Genomic DNA, 17,775 nt, shown 5'->3' on the forward strand with positions numbered 1-17,775 from the left:
TTCTCAAGAGGTCAAAGACTTCGTAAATTGAGATAATTTGAAAAATAAAAATGAAAAATGACCATTGAATTAAATTAAAAATAAAGATTTAAACTTGATTAAAATCTAAAGTCAGTTAAAATTGGAAATGATCACTATTTATTGTAGAAAGTAGGAATGAGCAAAATATACCAAGCCTTGATCTCATTTGATCCTGGTAAAAATTAGTACTGAATTCAAATAGGACCATGACAAGTATTTTATTTTTAGGTGTTAGAGGGGTTGGTATTAGTATAATCCCACTACCAGTCAAAAATATGGTGCAGGTTGAAACCAAAATTCGAATGGTTTTGGGAACTCTTACAAACTTACGGGCCCTGCCAGAAGGGGGGGGGGGGGGGGGGGGGGGGGGGGGGTTTGTCGCGGGGTTAATATTGTCAAATATATATCTTAAGCTTCGTTAGTGACTGTTCACATACAATTGACATATTAAAAAGGGTAATGATCAATCCTCCTAATTGTTTAGCCTAAAAATCCTCCTAATTAATAGGATTGTGACATGTGAAAAATCAGGGGTAAGATTAGAAAAGAGAATTAATGGATTACATGTATTAACAAGTGGATAGATTAAGAGAATTTTTAAGAAGATTAGTTACGATGATTTTTCTATTAAAAAAAGATAATTTATTTATTTTTTTGCAGAAGGAAGTTTGTACCATATTTGACTAAACATCTAGAAAAACGGTACAACCGTTCTGTTAAATTTGCCAGGAAAAAGGTAAAATTTCTGTTGACACATATAATGACGACACACACGTGTCATATGAAAGTCCACGACGGCTGACAAAATTAGTCAAAAATAACTTCTCACATAAATTATCTTTTTATTCGATTCAAAGAGTCCCCTCACTCACCCACCACCTATACATATATACATACATACACATTCTATACATATACTGTACTACTGTCAAAGTTAGTTGTCGACACAGCATCATCATATCCACCTCTCCATCCATTCATATATTTATATATATCTGCCATATATATATATTTCATAATAATCATCATTATATATAATTCAATTTCAATCAGGTGATCCTTAATTTTAATCAACTAATTTTATATTGTTTATCTAAGTTACAATGTTTGGATCTTGTTTTTTTGATATATATGGATCTGATTGTATATATGTATGTATTAAAATTGAAGGTTAGATGGGATCCGGGTCGGGTCAATGGTCGGTTGAAAAAAGAGCAGAACTGAACAGGAGTGAATCTGTGGTGCCTGAATATGTACCTGAAAAAGGATGTTTGTCAATTATCGTACTTGGTGCTTCTGGTGATTTAGCTAAAAAAAAGACTTTTCCTGCCCTTTTTCATCTTTATCGACAAGGTTTCACTCAGAAACAAGATGTTCATGTTTTCGGGTACGCCCGGACCAAGATTTCTGATCAAGATTTGCGAGATCGTATTCGTGGGTGAGTTTTTTAACAAAAGATGACATCTTTCTTTATAAGTGTGCTTAGAATTATGAATCTAGTTATTGATGTTTTTGAATTTGTAGATATCTTACACCTTGTAAAGGTTGTGAGAATACACACGAGGAGGATGTTAACCAGTTTCTGCAGTTGGTAAGTACTAGATTTAATCGTTTATATATCTTGACTCGGTTTCTCGATCTCCATAACTTTTTGTGTAATTAAGGGATTTAAGTTGAACTTGGAAACGGGTCAGGAGGTGCGGATTAGATATCAGTATAAGTCACCCAAATTTAGGACCTTGCTGAGTCTTTTTTGGTGAAACGCCATAAAATAAAAGTTGAAACGCATTAAGAGGTAGTCAGTGTGCGTGGTTGCTGCTAGTCAGCAACAGTCATGTTATCATTGACTCATGCTGACTTGTGACTCACTAGCTTGTAGCCATCCCTGACCGCTTGTGACTTCTGGAAGTCACTATGAGCTATTTTTACTGCTCATAGTTATCCAGAGTTTTGGCTGTTATATGTGTATGAGAGACCCAAAATCGGATTAGCTACTAGTTTGCAGTGAGTTTCTTGAATTGTGCCAAAGCCAAAAACTCCTCTCCATTGAATTATGCCGAAGTAATATTTGTGTTACCCAACTGTTTTAAGGGTCATATAGTTAAGTTTGTAAAGTGATTACACGATTCACGGAAATGCCAACTTGTTGATTTCTTCACCTTGTTAACCAAATGCACCAACAAAGTCAATTCAATATAGTATCTGGGGGGTGGAAACCATCTTTATGTGTTGTGTAGTGATATGTTGCTCTTAGATATTAAATTGAATTGCTGTGTGAAACTTGATGGAAAATGATCATGAAGACGATGATAATTTGATTAGCTACTATTGATTAATGTCTTTACAATATCACAGAAGGATGTAAAAATAGCTTAAAAAGTTGCTTTAAAACCAACCTTTTTATTAGTTAAATGTCACATCCTGACTTGTGGTTGCTTGTAATATAGATCAAATACGTGGCTGGGGCTTATGATACCGAGGAGGGATTTAAATCACTGGACAAGGCAATCTCTGAATACGAGCTGTCTACAAACAGTACAGAAGGATCATCCAGGAGGCTCTTCTACCTAGCCCTTCCTCCATCCGTATATCCATCTGTCTGCAAAATGATAAAGAGTTACTGCATGAATAGATGTATGAGTTATTTAAGTCATTATGTGCGGTATATACTGGTGGCGTATTTGTGTGTTAACTGGATTTATGAAATTTAAGTTATCTATATCTCCAGCTGATCTTGGTGGTTGGACTAGAATTGTTGTTGAGAAGCCTTTTGGTAGGGACTTGGAATCTGCTGAAGAACTCAGTTCTCAGATTGGGGAACTGTTTGATGAGCCACAGATTTATCGTATTGATCATTATTTGGGAAAAGAGTTGGTGCAGAACTTGGTAAGAACAACACTGAAACTACCCAATTTTCCTTCACAATCTTCTTTAATATTCTCTAAACTCATGGGTAATAAATTTGCAGATGGTACTTCGTTTTGCAAATCGCTTCTTCTTGCCTCTATGGAATCGTGACAACATCTCTAATATACAGGTGAGGATTATTCTTGTTTTTTTTGTTACTAAAGTGAGATAGTTTTGTAAACTAAATATGTATTCCGGAATTCCATAATGATATGAAATCAGGAGATTAGTCCCTTTCTTAGTTGATTCATATAGATACAGTTCAGTATCTACTAGCTATGACATTTAATAAGATAACTACTTCCTAAGTTTACATGCTAATATATTCATTTTTGTGAAATTCTCTCAGATTGTGTTCAGAGAGGATTTTGGGACTGATGGTCGTGGAGGATATTTCGATCAATATGGGTAATTTTTATTATAATTCATATTCTTTCATGTTATCATCAGAGAGTTATTATTCAAATCCCGAGTTCCTCTCCGTTTTACTTTATCAACTTTATCATGATATTATCATATACAACCTGGACACCACTTAATAAAATGTTCCATTTTTACTTTTAATGGCCGGTGCAAGTATTAATATCCTTGTAATCTTATTTGCAGAATTATTAGAGACATCATTCAGAACCATCTATTACAGGTAAGAGAGGAATAATTGATTTTGTGAACATTTATCTAACCTCATGATTCTCTCCAAATCCCCATCGTGTTTGTTCTTGAGAATGAGAACTACAAATGTTTTTCCATATATAAATACATATAACTAAGAACTTTGTTCACAATGCAGGTGCTTTGCCTAGTTGCTATGGAAAAGCCTGTTTCTTTGAAGCCTGAGCATGTTCGAGATGAGAAAGTCAAGGTGTGTGATTAATCTTTCTTGTTTATCGTTATTATATTTTCTTAATTTATAAGCTCATAGTTGCTACTGCACCTATGATCTATGAATGTTGCCATGCATCCTTAATGGGCTAGTTGATTATATTACTATTTTGTTAGCCTTGTGTTTTAATTCATTTTCACATAACAAATTAACAAGCTGAACAACCGCCACATCAGCTCACTCATTGATGTTTATGTGATTTAGGTTCTTCAATCTGTTCTTCCTATTGAAGATAGTGAAGTTGTCCTTGGACAGTATGAAGGGTATACTGATGATCCCACAGTCCCTGACAGCTCAAACACTCCCACTTTTGCCACCGTGGTTCTCAGGATTCACAACGAACGATGGGAAGGTGAGTTATATGTTTTTTCATTACTACTCCTATAATTTTGCACATCAGCCTTCAGTGGCACTGGGAGGTACTCGGTTGAGTATTGACTTCCATGCTATGTTTCTAGACGCGAGTTATTTCTTTTTTCATTACTACTACTATAATTCCGCACATCAGCCTTCAGTATATGTTTCTAGACGTGGCTAGATGAGCTAGTTGGGTAACGGTTCAAATCGGGCTTGGGTTGAAACGCATGCCTTTCACTATAAATATTGAATCTCTAAAAGAAGATAACACAAATATAATTATATTGAAACAAGTCTTCGAATAAAGCAATTAGGAAGCTATTTACATTGAAAATAGGCTTTGGGTGACTATCAAACTGTTTGGCTCATTCCCCTTTTAGCTATAATTTTAGCCAACTCATTTGAGATAGAATATCAACACAATCCAGCTACTAGTAAATAGGTTGAAGTGGGCACCCCTGTAAATATCCATTAGCTCTCAAATTTGATATGCTTTGATGGATCTTCTGATGTAACCTTCGTTCAGCTCTATGATGTTTCATCATGTAGTTAGTTACTTAATTAACTTGCTGAAAACTTAGCACCTAATATACAAGTTGTCCAAGTGCTTAGTTCTACCTGAGGTCAATTTTTGATTAAAAGTCTGATAAATTATATATGACATGTTGTAGGTGTTCCCTTTATCATCAAGGCTGGGAAAGCATTAAATTCAAGAAAGGCAGAAATTCGGGTGCAATTTAAGGATGTTCCTGGAGACATATATAGATGTATGTCAGGGTATTTTATATTATCTACATTTTTAGCTAGGGCTGTCGTAACTTCAATTTGATATATACTTCTACACCCGTTTCAGGTCAAAAGCAAGGCAGAAATGAGTTTGTCATTCGACTACAACCCTCAGAGGCAATGTACATGAAGCTAACAGTAAGTATCCCTTGTCAGAAAGATCATCTCTTATCTGTAGAAGGGTATTTTATGGATTGGGCATATAGTGAAAGGCATTCTCCTGGCTATGTAATCATATAAATATGAGTTATATTGTTTTGGCACAAATAGCCCAAGAAAGTTGTATGCTAAGGAATCTAACGAATCTCTGATGTAGGTCAAGCAACCTGGGCTTGAGATGAGCACGGCTCAGAGTGAATTAGACTTGTCCTATGCTCAACGATATCAACAGACTATTATTCCAGAGGCTTATGAACGTTTGATTCTTGACACGTAAGTATCTATGCCTTGCTATTTATTTAGAAGTCCATGAGTTAAAGAGATAATTCCAACATTAACTTCTGAAATTAGAAGTGTTATGGGAGCATTTAAGTCCAACAAAAGTATCTGGCACTTCGAAGAATCATTTAAACCTAGTTAGTAAAAGCAAGCATAACATGTTTATCTAAGTAGATTAACCACAAAATTAGAAAACTACATTAGACATTTTCTGCTGAAAGTTTTAACAAATTTGGTATTTTGATTCACAGAATTAGAGGTGATCAACAACATTTTGTTCGTCGAGATGAGCTAAAGGTATGCACCTACTAGTCAACTCATCTTCTTCAATTTGTCTGAAAGTGAAATTATACTTGATAAACTTGGCAATTTTTGGCAATTTCGACTCGTTACATATGAACAGTCAATATGGGTTATGTCTAATGGATGGAATGGCTTAAACAAGCTGCCTGAAGTGTATTTTAAAAACATCAAACCTCCCTCAGCAAACATATTATTATTTAAATAATAGATTTTTTGGTAATGATTATTGAAATAGTATTCGTCTAAAAGAGTGAAGTTTTTTGACCAAAAAGGGCTCCCTGTCAACCCAACCTGATTTGTTCCCACCCATACAAAAAAAATTTGTTGTATTACTTTTGACCTGTTGTCCATTGTGAGTTTTTCTACCTCTACATATATTTTCAAATACGAGTAAAACCATTATACAACTTTGTTTGAATGACCAGGCTGCTTGGGAGATTTTCACTCCTCTTTTGCACAAAATCGATAGAGGTGAAATGAAACCACTACCATACAAGCCTGGTAGCAGAGGTCCCGAGGAAGCAGACAAGTTGGCAGAAAAAGCTGGTTATGTTCAAACCCATGGATACGTATGGATACCCCCAACTTTGTAGAATCTCAAAAACTCACCTGGTGCCTACATGAGTGTTAATGTGTCTAATAAGAACGTCATGATCTTCGCTATTATATGTATGTAGTCTTTGTGTTATTATCAATCTGATTGGCCAGGTTCGGGAACATGTATACATCATGGTTTGTACGCCTCAACTACAGGTTTTGATAAACTCATATTTTGATGCCAATAAATCTAATTCTGGTTGCTGTGCACACTCTCATATATTGTTGAAAATGGAAGAATATTTTTAAGAAGCCAAAAAACAAATCTGAGTTGGCCCTTCACTTTTCTTTCTTCGTCTTTGTGGTCACTTTTGTTTGCTTACATCAAACTTCAAGTATATATGATACCAAACTCCGCTTATAAGGAGGCTTGGCATTTATCGTTTTATCACTTTACAAGTGTTTTCAGGTTTGAATCTTGTTAGGTATAATTGATGACTTACCCACCTAGACCATCAGTACTCAGACTACACGCAGGGTACTACATGCAGATTACACGCAAACTGCACGGAGCCTTATTTGAAAGGATAAGCACGAATAAAGGTTGTCATATCACTTCCTAAATTAGAGGAAATCTCCCCCAGCAATAGGAGATTCGTTCTCATCCTATTTCCTCTCTAGCCGAGACCAAATCCACTTTCTTTTAGAGTGATTAGCTACGTCATGCCTTGCAGCTCAGCCCCCTAGCCCTCTCTGATTCCCCTTGCCACGCGATAGAAAGCAGCATTCTACTAAAGTCATATTTACACTATAAAAGGAGAAGGAAAAGAGGAGAGAACATCATCATCATTACGGGGGGAAAACCCTAAATACCCAAAACATCATCATCATGGGAAGAACCCTAAAAACACATAATTATAGGGAAAACCCTAAATATCCAATACACATATCGATCGGCATACATGGGAGGAAAACTCCTATCAACAGGGAATCGCCATCAAATCACTCAAACACCTCTTTTCCTCACATAACCTAATTGGATGTAGAAACAATTGGCGCTATTCGCGGGACCGCCGCTCTTTATCATCACAAAATACTCCGAAAAGGTGAAAACTCAAAAAATTTTCTTTTCTCTTAAAACCCCATTAACATCAATTTTAGATTTCCCACCACGAGATTCCCCTCCCGAAAATCGATAAAATAACTAGCAGATTGAAAAGATCTATATTTATCCTAGCCTTTGAATGTAACACCCCAACAAGACGGAATCATGGGGTATCACAAGATAAGCACAACACGACATGGAAATTATGTAGAGTGAATCTAAATGCATAAAAAGGATCAAGTAATCTTTACGAACCATTCAATAATGCAAGTAACCGGATCATACATAAGCATAACCCCTAATCGCGAAACAACGAATCACGGATCCAAGATATCCATGTCCAAAGCCAATTCTAGCATAATCAAGAAATCAATCATCCAATACGTCTATGAGCTAACCTGTCACCTGAAAAGTGTACCAGCACGCGTCAACATAAAGTTGGTGAGTTTGTAGGGACATGTAATAGGAATCAAGTGTGTCGGGATATCATCCGTTAACGATATACGGGTATTAGAATACCTAATCACGTTCCAAGGAAACCCTAAAAGGGATCACGTTAGCACAATATCAATACAATCAACATTTAGCAACAACGATTCATATAACGATTAACAACGTTCAATAATGTGGGCTCAACAACCCATAATGTGGATATAAAGATATCCATAACGTGGATATAGAGATACCCATAACGTGGATTCAACAATCCATAACGATCATTCTGAATATAACGAGCATAAGACGTACATAACGATCATAACGAATATGTATCTAATGCCTCAAATCACATCATAACGTATCTAGTTAATGACCACACGATGCACATACACTTCATACGATTCTACTTTCAAGGAATCATTGATGCTTATATATAGGGTCACCAGCAGCCTTCCCACCACATCTACTACTCATTGAAAGTATAATCGTCTTCCATGTATGTACAACTACCCAAACCACAACATATACTCATAAACGAAAGCATAGTTAATCGAGCAACAAGTCATTACGTCAATTAATCAATCAATCAATCAATTAAGCAACAATCAAACAAGCATGTACACTTTTCAGCCTGGATCTTAATTGAGTAGGGAGGGTTTACGAAACTCACCTTTGCTTTGTATCGTCAAGTTATAATAGAATTATAAGTATCCGATAAGCTATGACGTCCCGAATCCTCAATACTCACGACCTATCATAATATTTATATGTCATACGTATTAATATCATTTGTATGCTCATGTACAATTTCATGTAAGACTATAACTTATTCAATGACATTATACGTATATATATATATATATATATGGGGGATGAAAATATAAGGCTGTTAGGTATCTAAGCTTTGGTGTGGAACACTCACATATTTTTTTTAATCCATAAAATTCATGGGGGCCATGTGATTTATTTAAAATTCAACAAATATTAAAAAATTAGTATGTAAGGGGTTCCACACCTAGACTTAGGTGTCGGACTGCCTTATATTATATCTAGATATATATATATATATATGTATATATACATATTTAATTAGAAACCGGTTCACAATCATTTGTTGCAAATTAATTTTGGGTTTGTAAATAAATCTTGACTTGGACGAAAACTATGGCTCCACTAGGTCATCAATTAAGTCCAGAAAAGGCCCACCAGAAAAGGCCCACAACCAGCCCAGATCGGCCCTAGCAGGTTGGGCTCCAACTAGAAAAAGGAGGGGAAACAAATTACAGTGCACGTAATTATATATATATATATATATATATTATATGGGAAAAGGGAATATAAGGCTGCCCGGCACCTAAGCTTAGGTGTGGAACCCCTCACATACTAATATTTTATTATTTCTTGTTTAATGAATAAATGCATGGGTCCCCATGATTTTTATGGATTAAAAAAATAATATGTGAGTGTTCCACACCTAAGCTTAGATACCCGACAGCCTTATATTCCCATCCCCCATATTATATATATATAATTATATATACACAAAGCTTTTCTTCCTGAACAATCACAAACGATTTAGGGTTTTTCCACACCACTCCCAACTGAACACGACCCAAACAAGGCCAAGAGGGACCCCACAATCGATCAAACACAAGCCAAAATGAGGGAGGAAAGTTGGAGTATAAATTGGGAAAAAGAAGGATTCCCACCACCGTAAGGTACGGTGGTGGCTGGCGTAAATTACGGTAGGAGGAAACCAGAGGGCGTAAAATACGGCTGAAGGGGGCGTACCATACGGTGGTGGAGAGCAAAGGGGCGTATGATACGGTGGGAAAATGGTGTAGGTTACGGTGGAGTGGAAAACATGTTCTTGGCATCTGGAGGTCAGTTTCGTGGCGTAAACAGAAGCCCATGAGCGTAAAGCTCACTCTGAAGATCCAGAGGGGCGTACCCTACGCCCATGAGAGCGTATCTTATGGTGGTTATGGTTCAAGCTGAATTTCTGGGCAACCAAGGAAGAACACAGTTGACTTTTTTTCTGTCAAACCTTGACTTCAACCAAATTTAGCCCCAATTCCCTGTTTTGATTCGAAATTAAAGCATCTCCGGCATGTTTTGTGTAATACTAATCGAGATGAACGTAAACAAAAATAACCCTCTTCCACATTTGATTTCAAAATCATCAATTTCATTTAATATGCATTTTCGACCTAATTATTAAGGTAAAACCCTAATTTCGGATTTTTTGTGGCATTAGACCCAAACTTTGTACAAAAACTGTTTCTACCATGTTAAAACCTAATTTCACACATAACCCATTCAATGGTTTGACCTGTAACAACCTAAGAGTGAGAAGACCCGGTTTTGACCCATTTCGAGCATTAAAAACCCTAATATTGATTTAAAGGGTTTTTGGCCTAATTCTTGTACAAAAGTTGATTGTGTTAGTTCAATTACATGGCTAGAGATATAAACCACACAAGATTTTGGTCCATAACATCTCTTAATTCAAAAGATCCGAATTTTGACCCATTTGGCAACTAAAACCCTAATTTGACTCAAAAATGAATTTGACTTGGGAAAATGACTTAAGAATGCTTTGATTTAGTTAAAGCCATGATAATAAATGTAAAACAAAGGTCTTGAAACAAGTTTGCTTTCCAAAATCTTCCACTTAAGACCCAAATCTGAATTTGAACTATAAATCAAGTTTTCTTGCACTTGAAGATTCCAACTTTTGACATGATGATCTTATGATGATAGAGATGATGTTTCTAGTTTTAATTTAGCTTGAACACAAATAAATGAAGGCAAGAATTTTGTGAGAGAGTGAAGATGGTCTTGCAAAGAGTGTGTGTGAGAGAGATGGAAGAATAAAATGAATGGATGAGGTGAGGTGAGGGGGGAGGCTTAGATAGGGTTGGGTCACTAGTGGTGGTTCATGAGTCACGGGTCGACCATGGATCACCCGAGTATATTTCTAGTTTAATTAAACGTCGTCTTTCGTTACATTATCGATCAATACATTCACGTAGCGTCGTTTAACATAAATATACGTCTCTTATTCATAATAATAAATGAAGTATTCTTATTAGCTAGAACAATTTGTCATTTAACGCGTTCAAGTTATTGGGTTGAAAATCGATGAAGCTACTAAATCGTGGAATTAAATCACAATTAATCACGTTTAAATCACGTTAATACACGTCAAAAGTCACAAATGTTACATTGAAGGCCCAGATCAAAATGATCTATACTTTTCCCAGCCTTTAAAGGCCCAGATTGAAAAGATCTATATTTTCCGCAGCCTTTGAAGGCCCAGATCGAAAGATCTATATTTTTCCCAGCCTTTGAAGGCCCATATCGAAAAGATCTATATCTTTCGTAGCCTTTGAAGGCCCATATCGAAAAGATCCATTTTTTTCGCAGCCTTTGAAGGCCCAGATAGAAAAGATCTATATTTTTCGCAGCCTTTTAAGGCCCAGATCTTGAAGATCCAAAATTTTCACAGCCTTTCAAGGCCCAGATTCTAAAGATCCAGAATTTTTGCAGCCTTTTACGGCCCAGACTAAGATGATTCACAACTTTTGTAGCCTTTTACGGCTTAAATTTTGAATATCCACAATTTTCGCAGCCTTTTACGGCCCAGATTTTGAAGATCCAATTTTTTCGCAGCCTTTTACGACCCAAATTAAGAAGATTCACAATTTTCGCAGCCTTTTAAGGCCTAGATCTAAAAGATCCAAACTATTTCGCAGCCTGCCACGACCTTATACCTAGAAGATTGAACATCTCTTCTCAAGACTCGAATATCTCTTCCCACATATGAAGATCTTTTCGTTGCCTTCACGCAGCCTTATATCTAAAGATTTCTTTGCTGCTCTAACACAGCCTCCAGATCTGAAGTCCCCAGATCTGCAAGACCTCAAATTTAGTAGACAACAATTTTTTTCGTAGGCTTTACACCTCCAGATCATGAAGATCTATTCGCAAGCACCCAGACGCTGACACGCAGGGTAGGCTCAGGATAAACTCAATCTTCGATAAATAAGGAAAAGATACGTACTTATTGATAATTCCCACATTTAAGGGAAAAGATAATACCGTATCATATATTTTCGGAAACGATATACTTCATATCAAAAACTCTACTTGGGGACTAAGTTACGAATCCCCTATAAATAGGGGAAAGGATGGCTAATCGAAACAGAATAACGGTACGCAAGCATAAAATGATATCATACAAGGTTTCAATAATCTCCTATGAAGAATAAGAGGCTCATTACAATAGATCCCAGCATATTAGAGTCTGAGAAATTCACAAAAGCATATCAAAGGATGGCTAGAATAATAGCGGTTCGAAATACTACGCAACCAATAATACCCGGGGTCTTGAAACCCACACTGCCCAGGGTCCCCAGAACAACAATTAAGGAGCGTTTACCCACGGTTTTCAAAACAACAATCAGGGAGCTTTCAAAACAGGGTACCAAAACAACCCCAGAAGGCAAATAAGGGTTTCCCATTTAACGCCTAAGAATCAGTAGCCTAGGGTACACCCACGCCCGGGTCAGTAAAGAATTACAAAACCCAGCAAGTTCATAGCCTTCAAGCTAATCAACAAGGTTAACAAACCCAAGAAGACTTTATTTATGGAGCGCAAATAATTTCAGATGTCGGGACAAGTACCAATTACCTTGGGTCCACAGCGGCAGAATGCTAACCCAGACTTTCAAGAAACAAACCATATCACCTAAGGCGGAGACCATACCGTAAATCGATATACTTTCGACGAATTTGTAAATCTGAGGGCGGAGACTATCGCTAAAGCATTTGACTATCACACTCTCTGACATATCACTTCCAATGACCTATCACACTCTATGCTCTATCTCCCTCACCATCTAGCCGACGCAACGGGCATGTACTTTCTCTCGTTTTCTATAAACGAATCCTGATCTTTTATACATTTATAACAAAACGCAAATTATCTAGTAGTATTCTTTTGACCATATATGGAGATCATTGCAGAGTGGAGACCACCTGCCCCATATATAGGACTATACATGATAGTTTATAAACATAAATTATATATTTACAAGAGTCGACCTCCGGAAAAAAGATGAATTGAAGATGTAATATGTAAATGATCCATCCTGATAACAATACCCCTTAAATCTTGGATTTTCTTTCTATGTCACCATATTAATTTTTTACTAAATTTCCCTTTTGCTAAAAATTCACATTTTCTTTTTCTATTAAAGCATTAAGGAATATATTGAACTGAGCATCTGTAACTCTGTAAGAACCAAAACACTTGCATCATACAAACTAAGCCATTAGTAACAGTAGAATGGATAAAAACTACAAAAGAGCTCATGCTTCTGCGTCAATTAACGAAGACAAGTATGCCACACGATTTGCACCCGAAATACGCACCATTCCTTCATGAATTTTTTTTCTCTCAAACAATCAGAACACGACAGCAGGGAAACTTCACCATATAATATGGTGAAGCCCAGAGCCGGCTCAATCTTTTAGGTGGCCTTAAACGAGGCTAATTTTGGAGGCCTTTTTAGAAGTCTTTAGCAAAATATTTAAACAGATTATGTTCATAATAAAACCAAATCTACTAACCTTCAGAATGAGATATAATTATATATATAAATAAGTAAAATGCTTTATGAAAGCTGTCATATTGCAGTATATAAATGTGGGTATGTGGAATTTAACCAAATGTGTATACGTGTAATGCACTAAAGTGTGTGCCTGTGTGAGAGAGAGAATGAGAGTACTAAAAGGCAGGATATATTGTTCTATTTTCAGTACACCATACACAAAACTGCTCTATGTTAAAACAAGCCCAGTTGATATAAGCCCAGACTATAAGTAAAATTTAGGGGCCTTAAACGGCTGCCTAACCCAAATACATTATTGGGCCGGCCCCGGTGAAGCGTTGCACATACCCTAGACAACGAGATGTTAACCATGGAGGAAAAAACTCAGTGCTTGTCATCTATACGATCTTAGGTAAAAACGAAAGTACCTCTAACCAGCTGAGCTGACCAAGATTATTATGTTCAATAAAACACAATTGAAACCCATGAACACTCTTAGATTTCAATACATGGAAGCATTACAACTCTTATAAAAACTTGTCTTTCTTTTTTAACTCTTACGAATACAGAATACTTGTTTTCAACTTTTTACGAATTTACCATTGACCATTGTCATGTCTTTAGTAATTTTTTCTTTGGTCACATGATAGATTCTTTTTCATGATAACTAAATCAAAAGTTAAAATTTAAAAACAAAATAAGTCAATAATGGAACACAACTATGGTAACATTAAGACTTAAACATAAATATGTTCAACATTCCAAATTTCAACATGGTAATAATAAAATAAAATATTAATAATAAGATAATCTCAAATAAATAAAAGATAAGTAGGAAGAATTGTTAGATGAGAATTCGTATCCAATAAATATATTACTCGTATATGTTTATGTTTTTGCCAATATAGGAAGGAAGGAAGGAAGAAGGCAGGTCTAACAATCCAAGTCTCCTCTGGTTATTTTGACCACCGGAAACATATACATATGATTTCATAATAATTATTAGGGTTGGCTCCATACCCCATGGAGATCATATATCTATCTATCTATCTATCACCATTAAGCCTTTGACTTCTTGTCATGGCTTACTACTCGTACATACATCGTCATCAATTCATCATCTTTGTTGAAGTCAGATCTTTGATGTGAAAATTCTAACTCAACCCTAATTCCCATTCTTATATTCTTTCCAATTCAAGATTTGTCTTCTCTTGATTTCATATCGAAAAATGTAAAGTTTCCACCTTTTTTGACTTTTTGTTATTACCATTCAATTTTATTTTGCTCACAAGTTGTTTGGTGTTAAAAAGGTAGAAACTTTTTGGGTTTTTAGATATGGGTGATGAATCTTTGTTTTATGATTTTAGTTATGGGCTTCGTTTGGATAGTTATAAAGATATGAAATTTGATGGCTTTAATAAAGATGATTCTTTTAAATTGAATTGGGAATGGGAATGGAAGAAAGATGTGAAATTTGATGGGTATTGTTTTGATAGTTGTAAAGATATGAAATTTGATAGCTTTAAAGATGATTATTCGAAATTGAATTGGGAATGTCAGAAAGATGTGAATGTGATTGATATGTTGCCTAATGATCCTTTTGAGATGAATATAAGCGGTGGCTGTACTATGATTAGGGGATGGATTCATGATAATGATGATGATGATAGTATTGGGTATATTAAAATAAGTGATACCCGGCCAATTGGGGATGAAACCGGTCTAGATGATACTCCAACGAATGGTTTATTTTTGTTTGATAATAAAAATAAAGTCTTGCATTCGATTAACAACGAGCACGTTGCAAGTTGCTGTAACTATGGTGTTGGTGATTTTGATGGTGATGGTGTTGCTGGTGCACCTCATGATGGTTTGTTTTTTGCACTTGGGTATCTTGGAATAAGGGACTTGTTTTCAGTTGAAAGGGTTTGTAAATCGTTACGTGATGCTGTTCGTCATGATCCTTTGCTTTGGAGGGACATACGTATTGATCAACCACCAGGCGAGTCATTTGATGATGATTCTTTGTTAAGGATTACTGATCGAGCTAGTGGTAGTCTTCAATCCTTGACTCTCGTCAAGTGTTTAAAGATTTCGGATGACGGTCTCAAGAATGTTTGTCTGCAAAATCCAGGGCTAACCAAGGTGTGTATTACTGTATCGTTGTATATATTTACTTTTGTGTGTAGATTGTAGACCGTGTTTGGATATGCGTTGATTAATGTTTAAAAGTCACAATAATCAATGTCTAGTCGTTGATTTCTGCTTATAAGTATCTGATTGTCTAGGGAAAATCTGGTTCATATCAGAGACGACAAAGTTGATTATCGAAATGTGTAACTAATTTTACCCTTTCCTACGTACGACTTCCTATAGAATCTAAACTTGTCGGACGATCAACATGTGAAATGATTTATTACAACTTTACGTGGCAGAGCTCGTCCAAACACCATATCTTACACAATTTTCTGATTCTAATGATTAAATGTCACATAATCACTTTTAAAACATACATCAAACACATGATGTAGATAGTATCGTTTAGAACTTTCGATGTACTTTTGCTACTTGAATTTGTAATGATCACGTAAATATGGATATCCTTAGGAGATAGGAAGTAATGTTTATATATTTTAGGACAAGAATTTATTACCATAATAAATTAATGGCTCAGTAAGGTTATTTAAGTATAATAACTGCACCATTTGATTATAAATGTTGTTGTAGCTGGTATAAATTGATCATCTGACTCTTTAAACAAAGATAGGTCACTGAAAATCAGTTAATTACTCCGATATTGAAACACTCATGTAATCGTTATTACCACTTTCTTTTACAACTAAAGCTAAATGCATTTTTCTGATATCTTTATTACAATGGTGGATGCAGCTAAGTGTTCTGGGATGTAACGGTCTAAGTATGGAGGGCCTCTTAAACAACTTGAAATCTTTGGAGTCTTCCGGGGGAGGTGGAATAAAGCGGTTGAGAATTGGGGGGTTTCATAGCATAACAATGGAGCAATACGAAGAACTAAAGAAAGTATTATCCATAAATAACCAAAACCAGCCCATTTCTCCTAAAGCACGGTTCTACCAAGGTGGTCAGCTGTATCTTTCATTAGATGATGACCGCCCAATTGACATAGAGTCGTGCCCTAGATGTCAGCAACTCAGACAAGTTTATGACTGTCCAGCAGAGAGTTGTGAATCGAGACACAGTAATTGCAAGGCATGTACATTCTGCATTCCACGATGCATTAATTGTGGGTGCTGCTTCAATGAACGGGATTACATGGAAACGTTTTGTTTGGATTTCCTGTGTTTGGATTGTTTAACGTATATATTGGGGTTCCCAGATGGTGAAGAGGAGGATATCAGTATTCCTTCAGGCTTTCATCAACAAGCAAGTTATCATTTTTGCCTCTATGGCTAGATGATAATTAGATGTTTATGGTATGCTCTACAAACTGTTTTTTTTTTTGTGGTAACGGTTACCAGAACCTTGGCTACTGCAAGGTTTGAAACCGAAACATCTTGGTTGTAAGGCACTGCTGAAACTGATAAGCTAAATAATGTTGGTAGACAATTGATTTGATCTGAAGCGTAGATTATTTTCAACTAAAAAATGTATCTGTCGATTGAAGAAGTTGGGTGTTTGGTATCTGCTAATAAAAATTGGCATTGCTGATAGAATCTTCCAATTTTGGTAGATTTGTGAAAGAGTAGGTTAAGAGCAAGGATAGCGTTTGGCGTCTCTTGAAGAATTGGGAGAGATTTCAAAAGAAGGCTGCTTTTCAAGATTGGTTTCGATACAGTTGTTCGCTCCCTTGACTGATTATTGATACGGATAAGGTCTTGTGTATTATAACAGTATTGGTTCGTGCAATAGCTTGTTTCTATCTTTATCGTCCTTGTTCTGTTTGGATTGTTTTCTTTATATTTAACATCTTATAAATAAGATTCATAATATGAAAAGTAAACCGACCCTTCACCATGGTTGATGGATGCAAGACATTTTTGGAGGCATGTAATTGTAATGTTCATATATGCGCTGTGCTCCAAATAAGTTACCATGGCAACATGTAATTTATTGATCTCATCAAAAATGTATGTGGTCTGTTTACTAATGCTGGTTATTGCAGTGTTATATATCATTTGGTTTGCTATAAACTTGTGCCGATATGATATAAAGAATCACAAGAGATCTATAATCATTGTTCGAGTAGGGGGGAAAAAGTGAAATATACGCTTTTTATGGGTCACATTATGAGTCTTACTTGAATGAAAAGATTACATTGTGAGGGAAATATTGTTAAACATGCACTGATGCACGCCCATGACAAGAGGTAGATGTATGCATAGTTGAAAGCTTGCATGTACTTT

At 35.9% G+C, this 17,775-nt stretch overlaps 2 protein-coding genes across 3 annotated transcripts; both read left to right on the plus strand.

The window, feature by feature from the left end:
• The first annotated feature begins 934 nt into the window (after window positions 1-934).
• LOC122609884 (glucose-6-phosphate 1-dehydrogenase, cytoplasmic isoform-like) lies at window positions 935-6,502 on the plus strand. 2 transcript variants are annotated; one of them, XM_043782833.1, is made up of 15 exons: window positions 935-1,074; window positions 1,192-1,459; window positions 1,546-1,612; window positions 2,469-2,655; window positions 2,750-2,907; window positions 2,990-3,058; window positions 3,278-3,336; window positions 3,535-3,571; window positions 3,719-3,790; window positions 4,016-4,163; window positions 4,840-4,935; window positions 5,022-5,092; window positions 5,271-5,386; window positions 5,644-5,689; window positions 6,121-6,502. In XM_043782833.1, exons 2-15 carry the CDS (start codon window positions 1,197-1,199, stop codon window positions 6,286-6,288), a joined length of 1,557 nt encoding a protein of 518 aa, XP_043638768.1. In that variant the 5' UTR covers window positions 935-1,074; window positions 1,192-1,196; the 3' UTR covers window positions 6,289-6,502. The 2 variants fall into 2 exon arrangements, with proteins under 2 accessions (XP_043638768.1, XP_043638769.1); XM_043782834.1 differs by having other exon boundaries at window positions 1,197-1,459.
• A 7,746-nt stretch (window positions 6,503-14,248) lies between these two features.
• LOC122578361 (F-box protein SKIP14-like) lies at window positions 14,249-17,437 on the plus strand. The gene is made up of 2 exons (XM_043750310.1): window positions 14,249-15,538; window positions 16,283-17,437. Exons 1-2 carry the CDS (start codon window positions 14,729-14,731, stop codon window positions 16,823-16,825), a joined length of 1,353 nt encoding a protein of 450 aa, XP_043606245.1. The 5' UTR covers window positions 14,249-14,728; the 3' UTR covers window positions 16,826-17,437.
• Window positions 17,438-17,775: the final 338 nt, after the last annotated feature.

Source organism: Erigeron canadensis, chromosome 8 (assembly GCF_010389155.1).
Source record: "Erigeron canadensis isolate Cc75 chromosome 8, C_canadensis_v1, whole genome shotgun sequence".
Lineage (NCBI taxonomy): Eukaryota > Viridiplantae > Streptophyta > Magnoliopsida > Asterales > Asteraceae > Erigeron > Erigeron canadensis.

Excerpts from the sequence above, each read along its gene's own strand:
- LOC122609884 (XM_043782833.1), top strand. The coding sequence starts at position 1,197 with ATGGGATCCGGGTCGGGTCAATGGTCGGTTGAAAAAAGAGCAGAACTG. Across the intron at positions 2,656-2,749 it reads GAGTTACTGCATGAATAGAT|CTGATCTTGGTGGTTGGACT; the intron begins GTATGAGTTATT and ends CTATATCTCCAG. Across the intron at positions 3,337-3,534 it reads GGATATTTCGATCAATATGG|AATTATTAGAGACATCATTC; the intron begins GTAATTTTTATT and ends TCTTATTTGCAG.
- LOC122578361 (XM_043750310.1), top strand. The coding sequence starts at position 14,729 with ATGGGTGATGAATCTTTGTTTTATGATTTTAGTTATGGGCTTCGTTTG. Across the intron at positions 15,539-16,282 it reads AAAATCCAGGGCTAACCAAG|CTAAGTGTTCTGGGATGTAA; the intron begins GTGTGTATTACT and ends TGGTGGATGCAG.